Source organism: Protopterus annectens, chromosome 1.part0, assembly GCF_019279795.1.
Source record: "Protopterus annectens isolate FY-2018-M chromosome 1.part0, PAN1.0, whole genome shotgun sequence".
Lineage (NCBI taxonomy): Eukaryota > Metazoa > Chordata > Ceratodontiformes > Protopteridae > Protopterus > Protopterus annectens.
The window spans coordinates 123,519,383-123,536,779 of NC_056725.1; the positions used below are offsets into that span (position 1 = coordinate 123,519,383).

Here is a 17,397-nt window from a genome sequence, read left to right on the forward strand (position 1 = left end):
TAATAGGTAGCAGATAGTATCCCCGATCTGACAATTAAATATTCCCTGGCTCATTTGCAAGCCCCTCCCCAACCACAACTACTGATACACACACACACACACACACACACACACACACACACACACACACACACACACACACACACACACACATTGTCATTTCCTTAAGAAACAACATATACACTTGTCAGAATGTGATTTCCTAAAGTGTACATTCCCCAAAATTGCATTTCCTAGAAATGTGTTTTTTCCCTTACAACTTGGTGATCTCAGAGTTGCTTATATAAGCAAATGTGGGAAGGTAGACAAAGTCTGCCACAACTGTGGTCCAGGTTTTTTTCACAAAGGGAGCAAAAGCTACTTTTCACAAATGGAAAACTTATGGAAAGTGTACTTCTGGGGAACAGCATTCTGGGAAATGTTACAGATCCACGTTTTCAACATCAGTGACAGTCACTGCTAACCATCTTTATAACTGGGAAATTACTTTGGGAAAACATATATGAAGGATACCATAAAATTGAGCAACTGCCAAGAAGTGTAGGGACACACATTTTATTTAATATCATCAAGTACATAAATAGGAATTTCACTTCCACATCTTATTTCATTAATTCCACTTCTCTTGTCATAGGGATCCTTACTACAAGAAATTATAAAACAATGGAAACGTGTGGGCCCTTCCTGTATTCTGTGTTAGAGAAGAACAGATGGAAAAATGCTAGAGAGAAAAGGTAAGATTTTATCTTGCAGAACATCTTCCAACATGGTACGATGAAAGGCCAGAACTGACTGCTGTTCAGACATAATGAATGCAGCATGAAATCTGGCTTTCAGGGAATCAATAATTCTATGATACTTTAGCCAATTACTTGATGGATCCTGACAGAAAGGATTTGGGTTTGCTCAGGTCATTATTTCTGCAACACATAGAGCTGGACAGTCTTGTGACTTGATCCTTCTCCCTCCGACCTTGAACTGGGGAGGCCTGGTCAAGTAAACGTATTACTGCAGACATCTTTTCTTCTGTGCTCCCACAGTTACTTAAGAAGGATGATGCAAGTTCTCCTTATAGCCTTGGTTAATGACTAACACAACTCACTATTCCAAGCACTTGATTTGATAGCTACTTATCCTGTATGTCCAGTATTCTTCAAAGTGCTTGACCTTTAATTTGACCCAGAGCTCCAAATACTCCACTGGGAAGGAGAAGAATCAATGATGGTCTTCAGGCTTACAGAGCAACAAGCGTAACCTGGAAAAACATTATGGAATATACCACAATAAGACCTCTCATAAAGAAAAAAGCTGAGTATTTATCTAGTGACATTTTTGCAGTGGCAAACTGGACTCTCTCACCTCATCTTAAGGACTTTTTTCCTCTGCCTGTAAACAGACTGCTCAGTTTTTTTTGTTGATAAGCTTGCAAGCATAGTATCTTTTGTGAGGAATGTACCTGTTGTGGGGAAATTTTCAAGTCTGTCTTGGATGGTGTTTGAAATTTCCAGTTAAAATGAGTTCCTTACTGTGATCTCAAGCATGCACAGTTTGTAGATCTTTGTTCTTCCAGGACAGTACAGATTCCCTAGTGCCAATTACTTTCAGGAGTTTGACTTTTGTTTTAGGGAATGAAGCATTTCCAACTGCCTTAAAACAGGAAACAGAGCTCTCTATTGTAATTCTGAGATTCACGATTTTATGTCCAAATATTAAGAAAAAAACCCAGCAAAATAAAAAGGAGAGCAAATGTCATCAAGCTCTGTTCTCATTTAAAGTTTTTTTTTTTTTTTTTTTTTTTTTTTTTTTTTTGCAGCTAAGCAAACCCTTTGCACCCCCTACACTACAATACCCTTTATCTATATGTGTGTGTGTGTGTGTGTGTGTGTGTGTATGCATATACATAGACATATACTAACTTCAAGATCACTATACCTCTGAAAAATGGGAGTGTTCCACTATACAGTTATCTCAGACTTAGTATATAGAAGCCCCATTTTCACAAATTTACCCTAAGTACTTGTACTTATGAGTCTTAGAATTTAAAATTGTTATTAACTCTAGTCAGCCCTTTCCTCAAGGAACCATCCCTTGATCCTAGGTTTTTGATAAGTAGTACCCCATCTCTAACCTCCCTTTTCCTGGTATGGTTATTGAAAATGTTGTTAAGGTGTAGGTAGAGACTCATCTCATAGTAAACTGCCCCATGGTCGTCTGCAGTCTGAAGTTTCTATTGTGCCACAGCACCAAGACTGCCCTTACTGGGGTAATTAATGATTTCCTTATGGCAGGATGTTATCTTAGGTTCATAGGTTCATAGGTTCATACTAGGCTATCTGCCCGAGGGCATTTACAAGCCTAGCCCATAGTTTTGTGGCTTACGCCACCCCTTTAGTATGGGGAACTATACCCATTATTTTGCTGTGCCTCTGTTGAGCAGTGACACTGAGGTAATCCCTGGGGTATATCTGTGATCTCCCATCCATTGGTCAAGATTTCTCTTGAACAAGGCCAGCGAGGTGCTCTGCCTCACATATACCGGGATTTTATTCCACAGCATAGGAGTCTTTGGGTGATGAATCTATCCCTCCAGCACGTCCTATTAATAGCCGTGTCGAGGTTTAAGTCTCCCGCCCTTGTGGCTCTGACGGATCTAGAGTTTTTGAGGTGAAGCATATTCATCAAATCTGGGTTTGACATGGCCTTGTATGTTAGGCAAAGGTCACCTCTGAGCAAGCGGTAGCGACTGAATAGAGCTGGAGTTCTTTCAGTCGGGCAGCATAGGACAGATGTTTGAGACCCTTTATCCTTTTGGTGAGGAACTTTTGTGGCCTCTCCAGCTGCTGCAAGTGTCGGGTCAGATACATTCCGAATGGGGCATTGTACTCAATCATTGGTCTGATGAGTGATGAGTATAGGGAGACTATGACCTCCCTTGATCTAGATGAGAATACCTTCATGATAAGGTGGGCAATGTAGAAGGTCTTCCTAACTACTTTAGCTACATGGGTGTCAAATGACAGACTACTATCAACCTGGGTCCCCAGGTCCCTGATAACTTCTTCTGTGCTCAGTGGATTGCCACCTATTTGGTAGCTAGGGGTAACCTTGTTTTTCCCGAAGGGTATGACTATGCATTTTTTGGCATTTAACTTTAGGCCATGGCTCTGGCACCAGTTATCTGTTTCTGTGAGACCCTTCTGAAGGATATCTGTGTCAGATGTGTTTTCTACTATGGCCCAGTTTGCAGTCATCTGCAAACTTTGTCAGCCATAACCCTCCTGTGTTTGCTTGTACTGGAAAAGTAGATGCCAAACAAGAGTGGGCCCAGGACTGAGCCCTGTGGTACACCACTTGTGACAGGCTTTGAGTCTGACATGGCGCCAGCAACTCTGACCCTGTGGGTTCTGTCACTCAGCCAGTTTGCAACCCATCTTGTGATGTATGGGTTAACATTTAAGCTGATGAGTTTTTCAATGATACCCGAGTGGGGTATTGTATCAAGGCCTTCGCCAGATCGAGGTAGGCTGTATGGGACTGCCTTTCCTCATCAATGGCTTTGGTGACTGTTTCGAAAAAGTCAACCAAGTTTAGAAGGCATGATCTGCCTTTGACAAAGCCAAACTGGGATGGATCCAAAGTCTGCAAATTTCCTATGTCTTTATTTATGAGGTCCATTATGATCCTCTCCATGGCTTTGCAGATAAGGCTTGTCAAGCTAATGGGCCGGTAATTTCCAGGGTCGGTGGAGGCACCGCCTTTGTGAAGTGGGACCACAGTTGCAGTGCGCCACTCCCTGGGTACGTATCCAGAGGTAAGACTATGATTAAACAGCTGTCCTAGCTGTGGGTTTAATTCCTCGTTGAGTTCGTGGAGCACACAGCCGGGGACACCATCAGGTCCCATGGATGCTGTGTTTTTTGCTTTGGAGAGAGCAGTTCTCACTTGGGCGTTGGAGATGTTTGGGGCTGCAATCGCTGGTATAGATATCTCTCCTTTGGGGAGTTTGCACTGAACCTGTCAGCCAGTATGTTGGCAATGTCTGTAGGATCAGTAATCTTCACATCATTTTGAACTAGTTCTGAGCATATCTGGGAGTTTCCTCCCAGGTTTCTAACATAGCAAAAGAAGGCCTTATGATTGTCTTTTGAGTCTTTAGCTATTTTTCTCTCAAAATTTGCTTTGGATGATTTTATGACAGCTCTTAGTTTTTTACTTATAGTGATCAAGGGTGTCTTACCTTTTAAGGATTTTGCTCTATCTTGTAGTAGCTTCCTCCTTTTGTTGTAGAGTTTGTTTATGGCTGAGGTCCACCAGACTGGACGCTTGCCTTTGGTACAAAGAGTCTTTGTTTTGCTTGGGATTGCCTTATCCATGCAGTCCTGCAGGTGCTGGTAGAAGTCATTTGTAAGTGATTCAACGGCTTGAGTAGTGTTTTCCCGCTCGGGGCCTTAAAGGAGACCACACTAGTCTTTAGAAGTGTGAAGTCGGCTTTGAGAAGTTCTTTACTGTGGTCTTTTTATTTCAGGTGGGGTGGGAAGAGGACCTCCAGCGAGATTAGTTTGTGATCTGATCACACCAGTGAGGGGTATACTTCGGTGTTGAACATTGTGCTCCCATGTTCGTGATGATGAGATCAAGTATGTTTTCTCCTCTTGTGGGATGGTGACTAGTTGTTCCATGGCATTTGAGTTTATGAATTCCAGGAACTTTTGGGCTAGGGTGTTTGGGCTTGAGTAGTGTTCCCAGTCTATATTAGGGTAATTGAAGTCACCTAGTATGATGGTGTTTGGTGATACATTTATCCCCTCTAGTGTTTTCAGGAAGGCCACGTGAGGTTCCTGAGTTTGTGAGGGTGGCCTGTAACATGCTACAATTTGCATAGCAGTCTTGCCTATGGTTAATTGCACCTGGATGGTCTCCGATGCATCGTGCGTTGCCACCAGTCTTGAGGTGTGGGTGTCTTTGATGAATATGGATACCCCCCCTCCTTTCTTGGTATTGTCCGGATTTTGGGGCCGGAACGCATGATAAGAGGTAAAACCTGACAGTGCTGGGGTGCTCTCAGGAGCCTTGAACCAGGTTTCTGTCACTGCACAGACTTCGATGTTCTCCATACTGAGAAGGGCCTCGAGTGCGTGCATTTTGAGATTTAGACTTCTGGCATTGAGCAGCATTACCCTTATTTTTTTTCCTTTTTTGTGTTCTAGGGTGGTAGGTTTAGAATTTGAGCCTTGCCTAAAAAAGGCACTATGGGGGTGGCAAGAGCCTTTGCCAATATCCGGAACCCAGGGGTGACAGGTGCAAGCCGTCCCTTGCGAAGCAGCGTGGCTTGTCCAGCATGTCATCCCAGGCAGACAGACATTGGATCCCCTTTGAATGACACCAGAGTTTAAGCCAATTGTTAAAGCTGATCATCTTATCTCTGTATTGTGGCATCATTCTTGGTGAAGGTAGGATACTGCTCAAGGTCAGGGTCATACCTGCCTGGGCTACATAATCAGAGAGCTCCTCAATGTCTCTTTTCATGTAGTCCAAGGAGGTACGTCTCAGGTCGTTTACACCAGCGTGGACAATGACTGAGTCGTATTTGTACCTGCTGTTGAGAGACCTGAGTGCTTGCGTTATGTGGCGGAACTATCTGGTTTAGTTTCTGATGGATCTTTCAGCATCCTTTGACACAATGGACCATGGCATTCTAACTGAGCTTTTAAGATACTACTGTGGCTTTTTCACTATGGTTCTTGACTGTTTACTTCGTATCGAACACCTCAGCATTATTTGTTCTGGAGTGTGGCATATAATAGGGCTCAGTCTTTTGCCCTTGCCTCTTTGTGGTGTTTGTTTCCTTTCAAAGATTTGACTGGAGAAAGAAGGGCTTAATATACCATTGTTATGCCAATGGCTGATGAAACTAAACATTACCTCTCATTCCAAAAGGATGGCATGACAACTGTATTTACCCTGGCTGAAGACATGGAAGCCACTTAGTAATGTCTTGTATGCAAGGGGTTAAAACATAACACCAACAAAACTGAATTCATGGTCGCTCACATTACTGAGGTTTCTTCTTTCTCTCTGCTTCTTAACTGCACGTTTTATAGTGGAAATAAGTATGAGCTCATCTATTGGGGGCATAATTTTGGTGTTATCCTAGACAATCAGTTTACACTCTGGGAATAAAAGTCTCTACCTTTGTAAAGTACTAATTTCTAAGAAACATCTCCTTGATCAAACATCTTATTCTTCAAGCTGATTTCTCAGTATTATTTAATGCATTGGCCTACTCTTGCTTTGCATTTTACTTTGGACTGCCTGACACTGGGGCTGCCTGCAAAACTTTTAAGTGGTATATCTCGTTACCAACACATTTTTCCTGTCCTGTGTAACCTCAATGGCTCCTCTTTCATTAGCAAATCATTTGTAAAATCTTAGTGTTTGTGTACTTGTCCATGCCAGCTTATTGTGTCACACTGCCCTTCTCTGGTTTGTGATCTGCCTCATTTAGGCTAACTGTTGAGCAGCAGGTGCAGTTGGATACACTTGGCTATTGGGCTCTTGCTTATCAGGCCCCTCACCAGTGCAACTTGCTATCATGCTGGCTTAGGGAGGGTGCCATTTTGACTGGCTTTCACAGGTCATCAAAGTCTTACTTTTCTGAACTGATACTTAGTAGTAAATAGTTTCCATGTTACATAAGGTGCAGATATTATATAGTAAGGTATCAGTCTGCTGACTATAGACTAGTCAGTAACTAGAGGTTAGAATCAACCCCCCACACACCTTGTATTTGTCAAGTAAAGGCCATAACCATTATGCCAAAACTCTGTAATCTTCCTGGACTTTTCTATCCATTTTCCATGACCAGAGATTGTTTCAGTCTTTTGGGCTTATTCTCATTTGATTGACAAGTCTGTTCACAGTTGCAGTATGACCAATGACCATAGTATAAAATCAGCTCAGACCACAATTCTGGATTATCACATTAAATCATCTCCAAGTGCAAAACGTCTCAGCTTTACCTGTTTATAAAAAAATCTGTCTCTGATCCCCATGTTTTCTCTAGATTTTTTTTTCAAATATGAAAAAAAGTCAAGTCAAATGTAAATCACTCTTCTTGACATAAGCATTCCTGCTGCAGATAAACATGAAGTCATATGAGGAGCAATTCCATAATTAAATAAGAACAATTTCCACATTCTCACCTTTCATTTTACCCATTTATTCCTTCTGCACAGCCTTCTCTAATAGAGGATAGATGAAGCATAAACAATCTAGTAACACTACACTATCTGAAATGCCATGTATACTATAATGTTGTAACGTTCTGTTAATTGGAGGATAGATGAAGCATAAACAATGAAGTAACACTACACTATCTGAAATGCCATATATACTATAATGTTGTAATGTTCTTTTAATTGTTGCATTAGAAGTTGTCCATGGAATACATTTCCATCCTCTATAAATGAGCATTTTTTGTCAAATCAGACACATTTGTAGGTAACAGCCAGCAGAGTCCTTGTGCAATGTAGGCTGTGTTTTTTAAGGGCATTGTCATGGATGTAATATTGCTGTGGAGCTTTTCTCCCTGGGTCTCCACTGAAAATGGGCCCCTGGCCCAGTCGAACATACCCAGTCAACAAATGTAGCAAATAAATAAATAATGTAAATGTGAATTTGGTGGTGACTTACCATTTGGCATTTTTCATACATCTTTCTTTATCCTGAACCTTCATTCATGCCAGCAATGGTGTAGCAAGCATATGACACCCCAGAGCAGAAATTTTTGTCATCCCCCCCTGGAGATTTTTTCTAACACCTCCTCCACTATGACAATTGTTTTCAGTAACAATCATGAAATAAAATAAAATAATGGCAAGTAAGTGATCAAATCCCCAAAAGACTCAGCCATCCTACCGGAAGGCTTGTCCCAAACAAATAACTTGTGCCAGAATCATGGACTAAAGCTAAATGTCAAAAATGCATTATCGTCCCCGTTGAGAACGACATTGACAAGACACCCCTAACAGCTGACCCAGTAGGTCAGGATTTGGTAACTTATGTGGTCCACTGACCCCAAATTCCTTTAGGAACAGATCAGGATGAAGCAAGGAACATTCTGCAAAGTCAAGAACAGTTTCAACTTGGTTTTACAAATACAACACCCACAGAAAGAGAGAGTAAAGACTGGGACATATTTCATGCAAATGCACACTGTTCATGTAAAGGCGGACTATAAGCTAGGCAAACAATATGAGAGCAACTTGCAGACTAAACGTATTAAGCAAATACAAAAACATTCTGTAAAACTGGGGGCAGTTTCAAATGGTTTTCATACAATATTCCAATTTATTTCATACTAGCTGTTAATGTCTGACTTTAAACTGAGCACCAGTTATTTTATCAACATCACAGCTAGCCAGACCTCTCCCAAGAAAGAAGAGCATAAATATTCCAATTTATTTTCCACAAATGCACACTAGCCAGCCCTTTTAAGCTGAGCAAATGAAGAGAATAAGTTCCTATAGCACAGCTAGTCACCCCCACCAAAAAAAATGTATTTCATACAAATGAAATAATATGACAAGGACAAATTTACTGCCAACCCATCCCAAATAAAGTATAAATATTCATATTTCTTGACACAAATGCACCTTAAGGGTGGAATTTAAACTGATCAAATAAAAAGGAAAAGTTACATTCAATCACAGCACAGCTGGCCAACCCTCCCTACAAAAAAAAGGATAAAAATATTTCCATTTATTAACATAAATATTCACTTACTAGCCTTAATGGTAAATTTTAAGCTGAGCAAATGAAAGGGCACATTACTTTAACCCACAGCCCAGCTAGCTACTCCCCACTCCACCAAAACAGAAACAGGCAAGAGTATAATTGTAAAAAAAGAACATAAATATCCAATTTCAAAATATTTAAGCAAATGTAGCCAAACTTTAAAATATTTGAACAAATGCAAAAACACCGACACACATACACACACACACACACACACACACACACACACACACACACACACACACACACACACACACACACACACACACACACACACACACACACACACACACACACACACACACACACGCGCGCATACACACACTTGCACAGCCACCATCCACCCTCCCCTTCTCAAAAAATAAGAAAGAAAATCTGGTTATATTCACATTAAAAAAATGCTTACCTTCAGTCGGGTAGTCAACAATGCCCTGGCTGATTCACTTGCTGTAATTAATGCAGTTTGTCAGGTTCAATTAAAAAAAAAAACCTTAGTACTGCATTGTACTACCTTACAACTAGAAGGCTGCTGTTAATTTTTTAATTAACCACGTTTCTCTCTGGTCTTGTCTACAGTTTCTTCTGAGCTTCCTCCAATCCAGTGCTACGTTTTCATGCACGGACACAAAGATGCATGCAAAAGGAAGAAACAAAGTGTTTACTTCAGAGGTGGATCACGGACAAATGGGACCCCAGGCAGGGCAATGGATCTGCCCCCGAACACAGATATGCATAGCCATTGCAGTGTCCCATTACTTGGCTATTTCTCCTCAGTTTCCATAAACACTGTTCAAACCTCTCAGTGTACACACTATTTTCTTTTTTATTTCTATAATGATTACAGATATTTGGATTTAACTTAAAACTTTTCACTTCCTAAACAAAGCAATACAGTGTCAGTGAAAATAGCATTAACAGTAAACGTCTTTGCCCTTGAAACTCACATTCATTGAAATGGCATTGAAACCCACATTGAAAGAAAATGCATCTGGTTTGTGGCAGATAAAGTTTACCTTTAGGCTGTTTTCAAATAATAGGACCCTTGCTCACAGTTTTTGGGCCATGCATACATACACGTGTTCTTTGATTCACCTTCCTGATTGTACTAAATTATATTCCTTGTATATTACATACAGCACCACTTGTTAGAGTGTGCAATGAAACAAAACATATGACACAGTAAGGACAAAACCGTCCATTTCAGAACATTTCTACCATAAAAGGCCACTCAACCCTCTGTGATTACAATCCATCAATACCAGTCAAAATACGCAATCTCTTCAGAAGTAAAAGTCATCTGAACAACTACATATTAAATAGAGCTGTACCTAATGAAGAGGCTGCTACTAGCAAACAACTTTACATTTCAGTGTTTCATCTACAAATTCAGTGCCTGCTGCCCTTGAAGAATTAATTGCCTGTATTACATTTAAAAAAATGGTAAGCAGGTAATATTGTAATAGGGAATGGATGGCAAACCAACAACAGGTTCATAGTTACTAATCATCAAACACAAAGGAGGACACACTCAGGACTGTAGCACCACCACTGTCCCCCTCAAAGTACAACACATTATCAACAATCTATCTATATGCTGTGGGAGAACCCACTCAGGACTGTAGCACCACCACTGTCCCCCTCAAAGTACAACACATTATCAACAATCTATCTATATGCTGTGGGAGAACCCACAGCTTTCTGCATCAAACGTCAGTATGCTACCTGTTATGTTATGATCCTTTGATAAAGAAACAAATGCGCATTGAAAACAGGCTTAGCATGAGCAGCAGTAAAGTCTTTTCTCCTTGATGCTCAAAATTTCTTGAAAATGCACTGAAGCTTACAATTCCTTCCAATTTTTTTCACTAATTTGGTAGTTGGTGTAGAGGATTCAGGCTCTTGTTTCTTGTAACCAAGATACAAGGTTTAAGCCTGAGAAAATTTACTAACCTGCATGTATCTCAACTGACCACAATTTTTGCAGAATGTCTAAATGTTTGCCTCACATTTTTGGTCTGCTCCTCAGAAAAATTGTGTTTTTTCTGGTAAATCACACTGAGGACTGAAGTTTATAAATAATGGCATAAATTTGAGTTTCAGACTTTAATATTATTCAAAAACATATGCTAACACAAATCTTGTTATTCCACAAAATTTCTAAGTTTATCAGAGCAATATTTATAATCTGCCCCTATTTTTGGGCTTTTGTCCCCACATTATTTTAAGGTTTGTCCAGATTTGAGAGGTAAGTTAAAACCAATGCTAACACACCCACACACACACACACACACACACACACACACACACACACACACACACACACACACACACACACACACACACACACACACAGGAGGAATCGTATTCTACTTATATACTCTCATGAGGTTCACTTTGTTTCTACTTTGAATTCAAAATACTTGAATCTCATTGGTGAACTCTCCAGTTTTTATCATTCCCTGTAGAAATAGTTGCTGAGTTTTGTTTTTCTGTTAGAATGATCTGAGAAAGTCTTGATGAAGATGGAAGTACTCATCTAATGCAGTTGCCTTTTTTTGTATTTGAAGTGTAACACACACAGTCAAAATGCAATGTTATATTAAGAACTGTTTTTAGAATTATAAGTGCCCAAGGGACTTCTAAGGCAAGACACACGATTGCTGCATAACCCCTGACATCTCTGTAATCACATCTATGCCATGTATGTCTGCAATGTATTATTTGTGTGTTTATTTTTCAAACTGGTACCTGATTTTATACATTTTATAGTTTAAGTAATTTTGTTAACAGAAATATGTATACTTCCTTCTTTATTTTGCCAAATCAAGAGCAGACCTTTACAGAAACAATGACATTTCTTTTTGTGACTGTTAATCTTTCAAGATAATATCCCACAGAAAACCGTCTTTCCTTAGTTATGCGATAAACTACCAGAAACTATTAAAGCCAGCCAGGTGTCTGTATTCACAAAACTAAATAAGGGATTGAAGTGTTAGCAGCTACAAATTTTCCCCAGACTTTCAATATTGTCATATTATTAATATGAAAAAGTGGGACAAACTATAGCACTGCTACTGAACAATTCTATCCTTGAGGGTGACTTGTGCATTTACTGTGTCATAGTTTCACATCTGTTGTCTGAATGAAATTACTTTCGTGATAAAATCTTGCATTGCCAGTACAATAGTTCAAGAGGTAAAGTGGCACAGACAGTATGTTCAAAACACTGGCCTCAAATATTAATAAATCATATGCTCATTGTGTAAGAACAGAGAGGAGGTGCAACTGAAAAACACATATATCAATTTTGTTTCTGTTAAGGACTTGGTAAGCAAAGTGGGTAACTCAGTCAGTGTCACTCCATGAGTTTCAGGCAATGGAGAAGAGAACACCTCAGTGTAACATTACGGCTATGCTAAGTGCTTTCCTGTTCAACAGATCACTGAGGATAGTTCAGTTATAATTTTATTTTACGGATCACTGACAAATCTTCCCCATTACAAAAAGGTAGGGATCTAAAATGGTAGGCTTAAAATGGTAAATACGAGATGGAAATGGCTGTATTCCTTTTTTAACATTGCATTACTTTTAAAGTTATATTTCTGACTTTTATATTTCTGACTTTTATAACTGGAACAGCTACTCTCAAATGTCATGTAAGTTACACAATCTCATCCTTGTCACTCACTAATTAGTCACTGAGCGGGGCCAGAAGTGCTGCTTATCTTTTAAAGCTTCTGTGTACTAAACTAGAACTGAAAAAATATAAATTTATGACAGGGTATTTCAGACACCAAATCAAAAACTCCCAAGAGTTCCATCTAGTGGCAGACCAATGTGCTTGATAAATGATGGAAAACACCAACCAGTCAGATAAGACTACTGTCCAAATATACAGCACAGTAATTAAGTTACTTCTCCACATCACAGATGTCTGCTCTTCTTGTCAGGAAAGCTACAAAGGAATTACTTCAGTTTAGAAACTTTGTTACATTGTGCATGCCATAAGAATACATCAGTACCCAGTCACTCTGATGAAACCTTACCTGCTGCTCACTGATTTTCCTCTGAATCTCACTGGAGTCACAGTTCTCATAAACGATGGGTTTGGCTAGTTCAGTTTCAATCTGGAGAAGCCACAACCTTAAGATACTCATGTTTTTCTCCAGCTGCTGTACTGCAACCAGGGTTTCCTTTAGTTTCTTCACCCTGAAAATGAAAAAAATATGTTTTATCAGCACTAGGTACATTTGTCAGTGGCACCATGTGATGTGCCTTCTTGGCAATTTTAAATAAATTAATTACAAAATACATGTTAATACGCACACACTCATCTCATTCAATGTCATTAAGAGGACATGCATGTATAGCTGCTGATAAAATAATACATTTAACCAAAAGGATCTTTTCTGTGGTTCAGCAAGCAGATAATACTTGGGTAAGACTGCTAATTTAATGATGTGAGAGAGACATTCATGTTCATGCTATAAATTAAATGAATCTGTGCTGAGACTAATGCTCACTTATCTTCTAAAATGCTAAAAAGTAAGGAATATCATATTACAAAACTGTTCAGATTCAGTACCATAGATGTCATTTTATTATAACCTGGAGCAATGAAAACAAATACCAAACAACTGCTGTGAAGAAGTGATTATCTATCCCACCGTCATCCATTAAAGGATATGGACAAACTATTACATCTGAATGCACACTGCTACACAAATTACCTATGCAACATACTTTAACACAGGCATTCCCAGTTCAGACTGACTCTATTAACAAGAAGCATACCACCAAGGGGTCTTTTATTGTAGTCTACAAATGAAAAGATAGCAAATACTTGCTATCAGCTATAGCTGTATTCATCTTCTTCTTTTTCTGTCAGCAAACCAAAAATTTCACCAAAGCAAATCACATTTGTCTTCTTAATGAAAACGACATATTGAAAGAAAAAAAAAAACAAGCAAGGAAATCCCAAACCCATATGCTTGAGGAAAAGCATCACTCCTAATTAGCATCTGCTTCACATCTAGTCTCCAAGAAACAACATAACTGCTAATATCTCATAATGCAAAGCACGCTAAGGATTATGGGTAAAGATTCTTATGCAGCAATTCATAGTGGTTCAGTTGTATCTATAATGTAAAATTCAAAGCAGGCATAATCTATACAACCTGTATAATCATTAAAGGTCAAAACTCCATCCTGTTCTGATGGAATAACGGGATAAAGTCCTAACTATGATGCAGGTGACCTGAGTTCAATTAGCAACTTAGGAGCTTGATGGCACTGGCAGTGGAGTATGGGTATTACCTATACTTTGTGGCAACATGGGGGGAGCACTTGTTACCAATCAGAGAGGCAGCCTTTATAGTAGATGTGCAGGACATTTTGTGTCCCCAGTGTGATGCAGATAGCTCATCCCTCATGCACAAGGCCTACAGATAGGGCTTAATATTATCTTCTTCATCCGGATGTCATTCAGGACACTAAACACTCTCACGGCTGCCCATATGACAACCTCCTATGGACAGCTCTTTTCCTGACCCCATGTGAAATTCTCAGATAGGGGGAATAAAAAGGCCATGTCCAGTATGGAAAGTGTCTTAGGCTGGCAATTATGGGACAAAACACCTGTAAATAAAAAGAAAAACAAAGGTCAAAACTGCATATGTACATACCTGTTGGGATCACCAATGTGCCAGAGTTACATCTTGATTAAGAAAGGAAAAAAAAACAATGTACTAGATACAAGATACAAGAGCAAATAAAGAAATCCTCACTTTTTAGCCAGAAAGACCCAGTCCTATATGAACTCCTATTTCTTCACAAAACAATCATTCTCTCTTCCTATGAAAACTGATTGGCTGGGCATATCATGATAGGGAAGCATTCAGCTGTCACAGGACACGAGTGTATAGGTTTCTTCACTTCCATAAAGAAGGAGAGGAAAGTACCTGAAGTCAGAATCATCTAGCAAAAGTAAATTAGCAGCCAGTCACTATACCATAAAATAACCAAATCCAAAAATGATCGAATCAAAGAGGTTGAAATCCACCACAACTATGCACAGTCAATGGGGGATTGCAGGTAGGTGCTGCCACTGAAGCAGTGAGGAATTCAAACATCTACTGTCATAGATAAGTAGGACTTACACAACTGTGCTATGTTCATCACTCAAACTGCCTCAGCGGCATTTTGGGTGGATTCCCAAGGTTTATCCTAGCTGGGGGGGGTTGGAAGGGTAAGGATCCAAGAGCCCCTGGAGAATGGTCCTAGCAAAGCCTGCTCTGGGCCTTGAAAAGCAATACAGTTTGAAGTACTTTGTGAACATATGAACAGATGACCAGGTCACTGTCTCTAGAATGCTTCCTGAGTTCACTTCTTTCCAATATATTTTAGAAGACAATAAGGCCCTAGCTGAGTGAGTGTTAGCCTTGACTGAAAAAGATTTATCTTGGTGGGAATAACAGAAAACAATAGCAAAGGACTGGTGGGAATAACAAAAAACAATAGCAAAGGACAACCATATTGCAACTGTTTGCTTAGAGAAAGGTTGAGAAAGCTCTTGCATCCTAAAGGGCCTTGTTCTATTACGTTAGTCCATGAGCTGCCATGCACATCCAAGGTACGTAGAATCATTTCTCCATTGTTTTTTCTGGATTAGGATAAAATACTGGGAGACTGATGGCTTGATTAAAGGTAAATTAAAAAAAAAAAGTTAGGCAGGAATGATAAGTTAGTGTGCAACACAACCCTGTCCTTTTGAAAAATCAGATAGGGTAGGCCAACCATGAGACCCTGTAGATGTCAAAGCAATGAGCAAAACAGTCTTCCAAACAATGAACCATAAATCAGCCAGAGAGGCAGGTTCAAAAGGAGGCAAGGTCAATTTTTTCAAGAACAAATTTGGGATCCCAGGGTGGATGAATTTGCTTTGGAAGCTGTCTTGCACGCAACACTCCTTTCATAATATGTTTGACCACAAAAACGGACAAAAGAGGGGGGGATCCATGGTCAGACAAAGTGAGATGGCTGCAAGATGTACTTTAATTGAAACATATGACAAACCATCTCTAAGTTACTCACAAATATTTCAAAATCAGAAGAATCAAAACCCTTTTAGGACCTCTATTATTGCCTAGTCACCACCTGGAAAACTTCTTCCACTTATACAAGTAAAATTTTCTAGCTGCAGGTTTTCTTGCCTCCTTAAATACCTGCTGTACATCTTCATAAACAAATGAGTGCCTAAAAGGTATAAAAGCAGAATAATCCAGGCTGTCTGTTACAATTGCTCTGCGATTGGGTGTACAGTTTGCCCCTGATGCTGTGTGAGCAGATCCAGTCTGTGAAGAAGCTTATGGTAATTTCACTTGGCCAATTCCATTAAAAAGCAGAACCAGCTCTGCCTGGGCCAAAAGGGGGTTACCACAGTGATCTTTGGTAATTCTTTCTGAATATTTAAATGTACCTTGGGAATCACTGAAAAGGTTAGAAATGCATACAGGAACATTCCCAACCATGGGAATAAGAAAGAGCATTTCTTCCAAGCATGGCTTTGAGGATGTCTTGAACATAGTTTTTTCAGCTGTATATATTGAAAGGAAGTGAACAGATCTATTTGAGGTATTTCCCGTATCTGCATCAAGTCCTGGAAGACCTCTACATGGAGCTTCCACTTGTGAGGGGCTGTCCAGGGTTTGCTTAGTCTGTCTGCCATTGTGTTTTCCCCTGATGGAATGTATTAGGTCTGAACAGTCAGAGACAGCTGTAGAGACAGGTCCCAGGTCATCACTGCCAACTGAAAAACAGGGTATCACTTTGTACCTCCCTTGCTTGTTCAAGTACCATATCATGGTGGTGTTGTCTGTTACCATTAGAAGTGGACCTGGAGTCCATAAGTGGTGAAGACATTTTAAGGCACGAATCACTACCAACAGCTCTTTTACATTTATCTGCTTTGGTGTGTCCAGAGTATCCCATTAGCCTTGGGCTTGAACTTCCATGGACACATTTGAAGTGTTTATTTTAACAGATTGAACAGGGGTCTGAACAGAGAACAGGAGTCCTGAATTCAGAGACAGTTGGTCCATCCAACACTACAGTTCCTGTTTAACAAATCTCAGTGCCTGTACCTGGAAATCTAAATAATGAAGGTGCTGGGTCCAACAATTCTTCAAGTACCACTGAATTTTTCTCATATGTAGTCTGGCTAGCTTTATCATGAGGATCACTGATGCCATGAGGCCTAGAGTTTTGAGGAAATCTCTTGCTAAGGCCATGTCTAGAAGAGAGAAATCCAAGAAAATACTCTGGTAAGCCAGAACTCTTGTCTTCTGGCAGGAAGGCAATCCTTTTAATGTGTCTATGAAATACCATATGAAAACAATACATTGAGAGGGTGTGAGGAAGGACTTTTTTAAGGATTAGTTGGATGCCCTGTTGAGAAAGGAGGGATCAGACTTCATCTAAGGCATCCATGCACCTGGATACCAAAACTGCACAAATCAGTAAGTCATCTAAATAAGGAAAAATGTGGAAGCCTAGGGTTCTGCAATAGAAAATCACTGGGCCAAACACTTTGTAAACACTTAA

At 39.8% G+C, this 17,397-nt stretch overlaps 1 protein-coding gene across 3 annotated transcripts in view; it reads right to left on the reverse strand.

Annotated features, from left to right (window-relative positions):
* SYNE1 (spectrin repeat containing nuclear envelope protein 1) overlaps positions 1 to 17,397 on the reverse strand; it is a 2,173,401-nt gene that overhangs the window by 543,809 nt on the left and 1,612,195 nt on the right. For all 3 annotated transcript variants that reach the window (XM_044089035.1, XM_044089189.1, XM_044089105.1), the window contains one exon: positions 12,843 to 13,005. In XM_044089035.1, the coding sequence (XP_043944970.1) occupies positions 12,843 to 13,005 (163 nt within the window). The remainder of the gene's footprint in view (positions 1 to 12,842; positions 13,006 to 17,397) is intronic.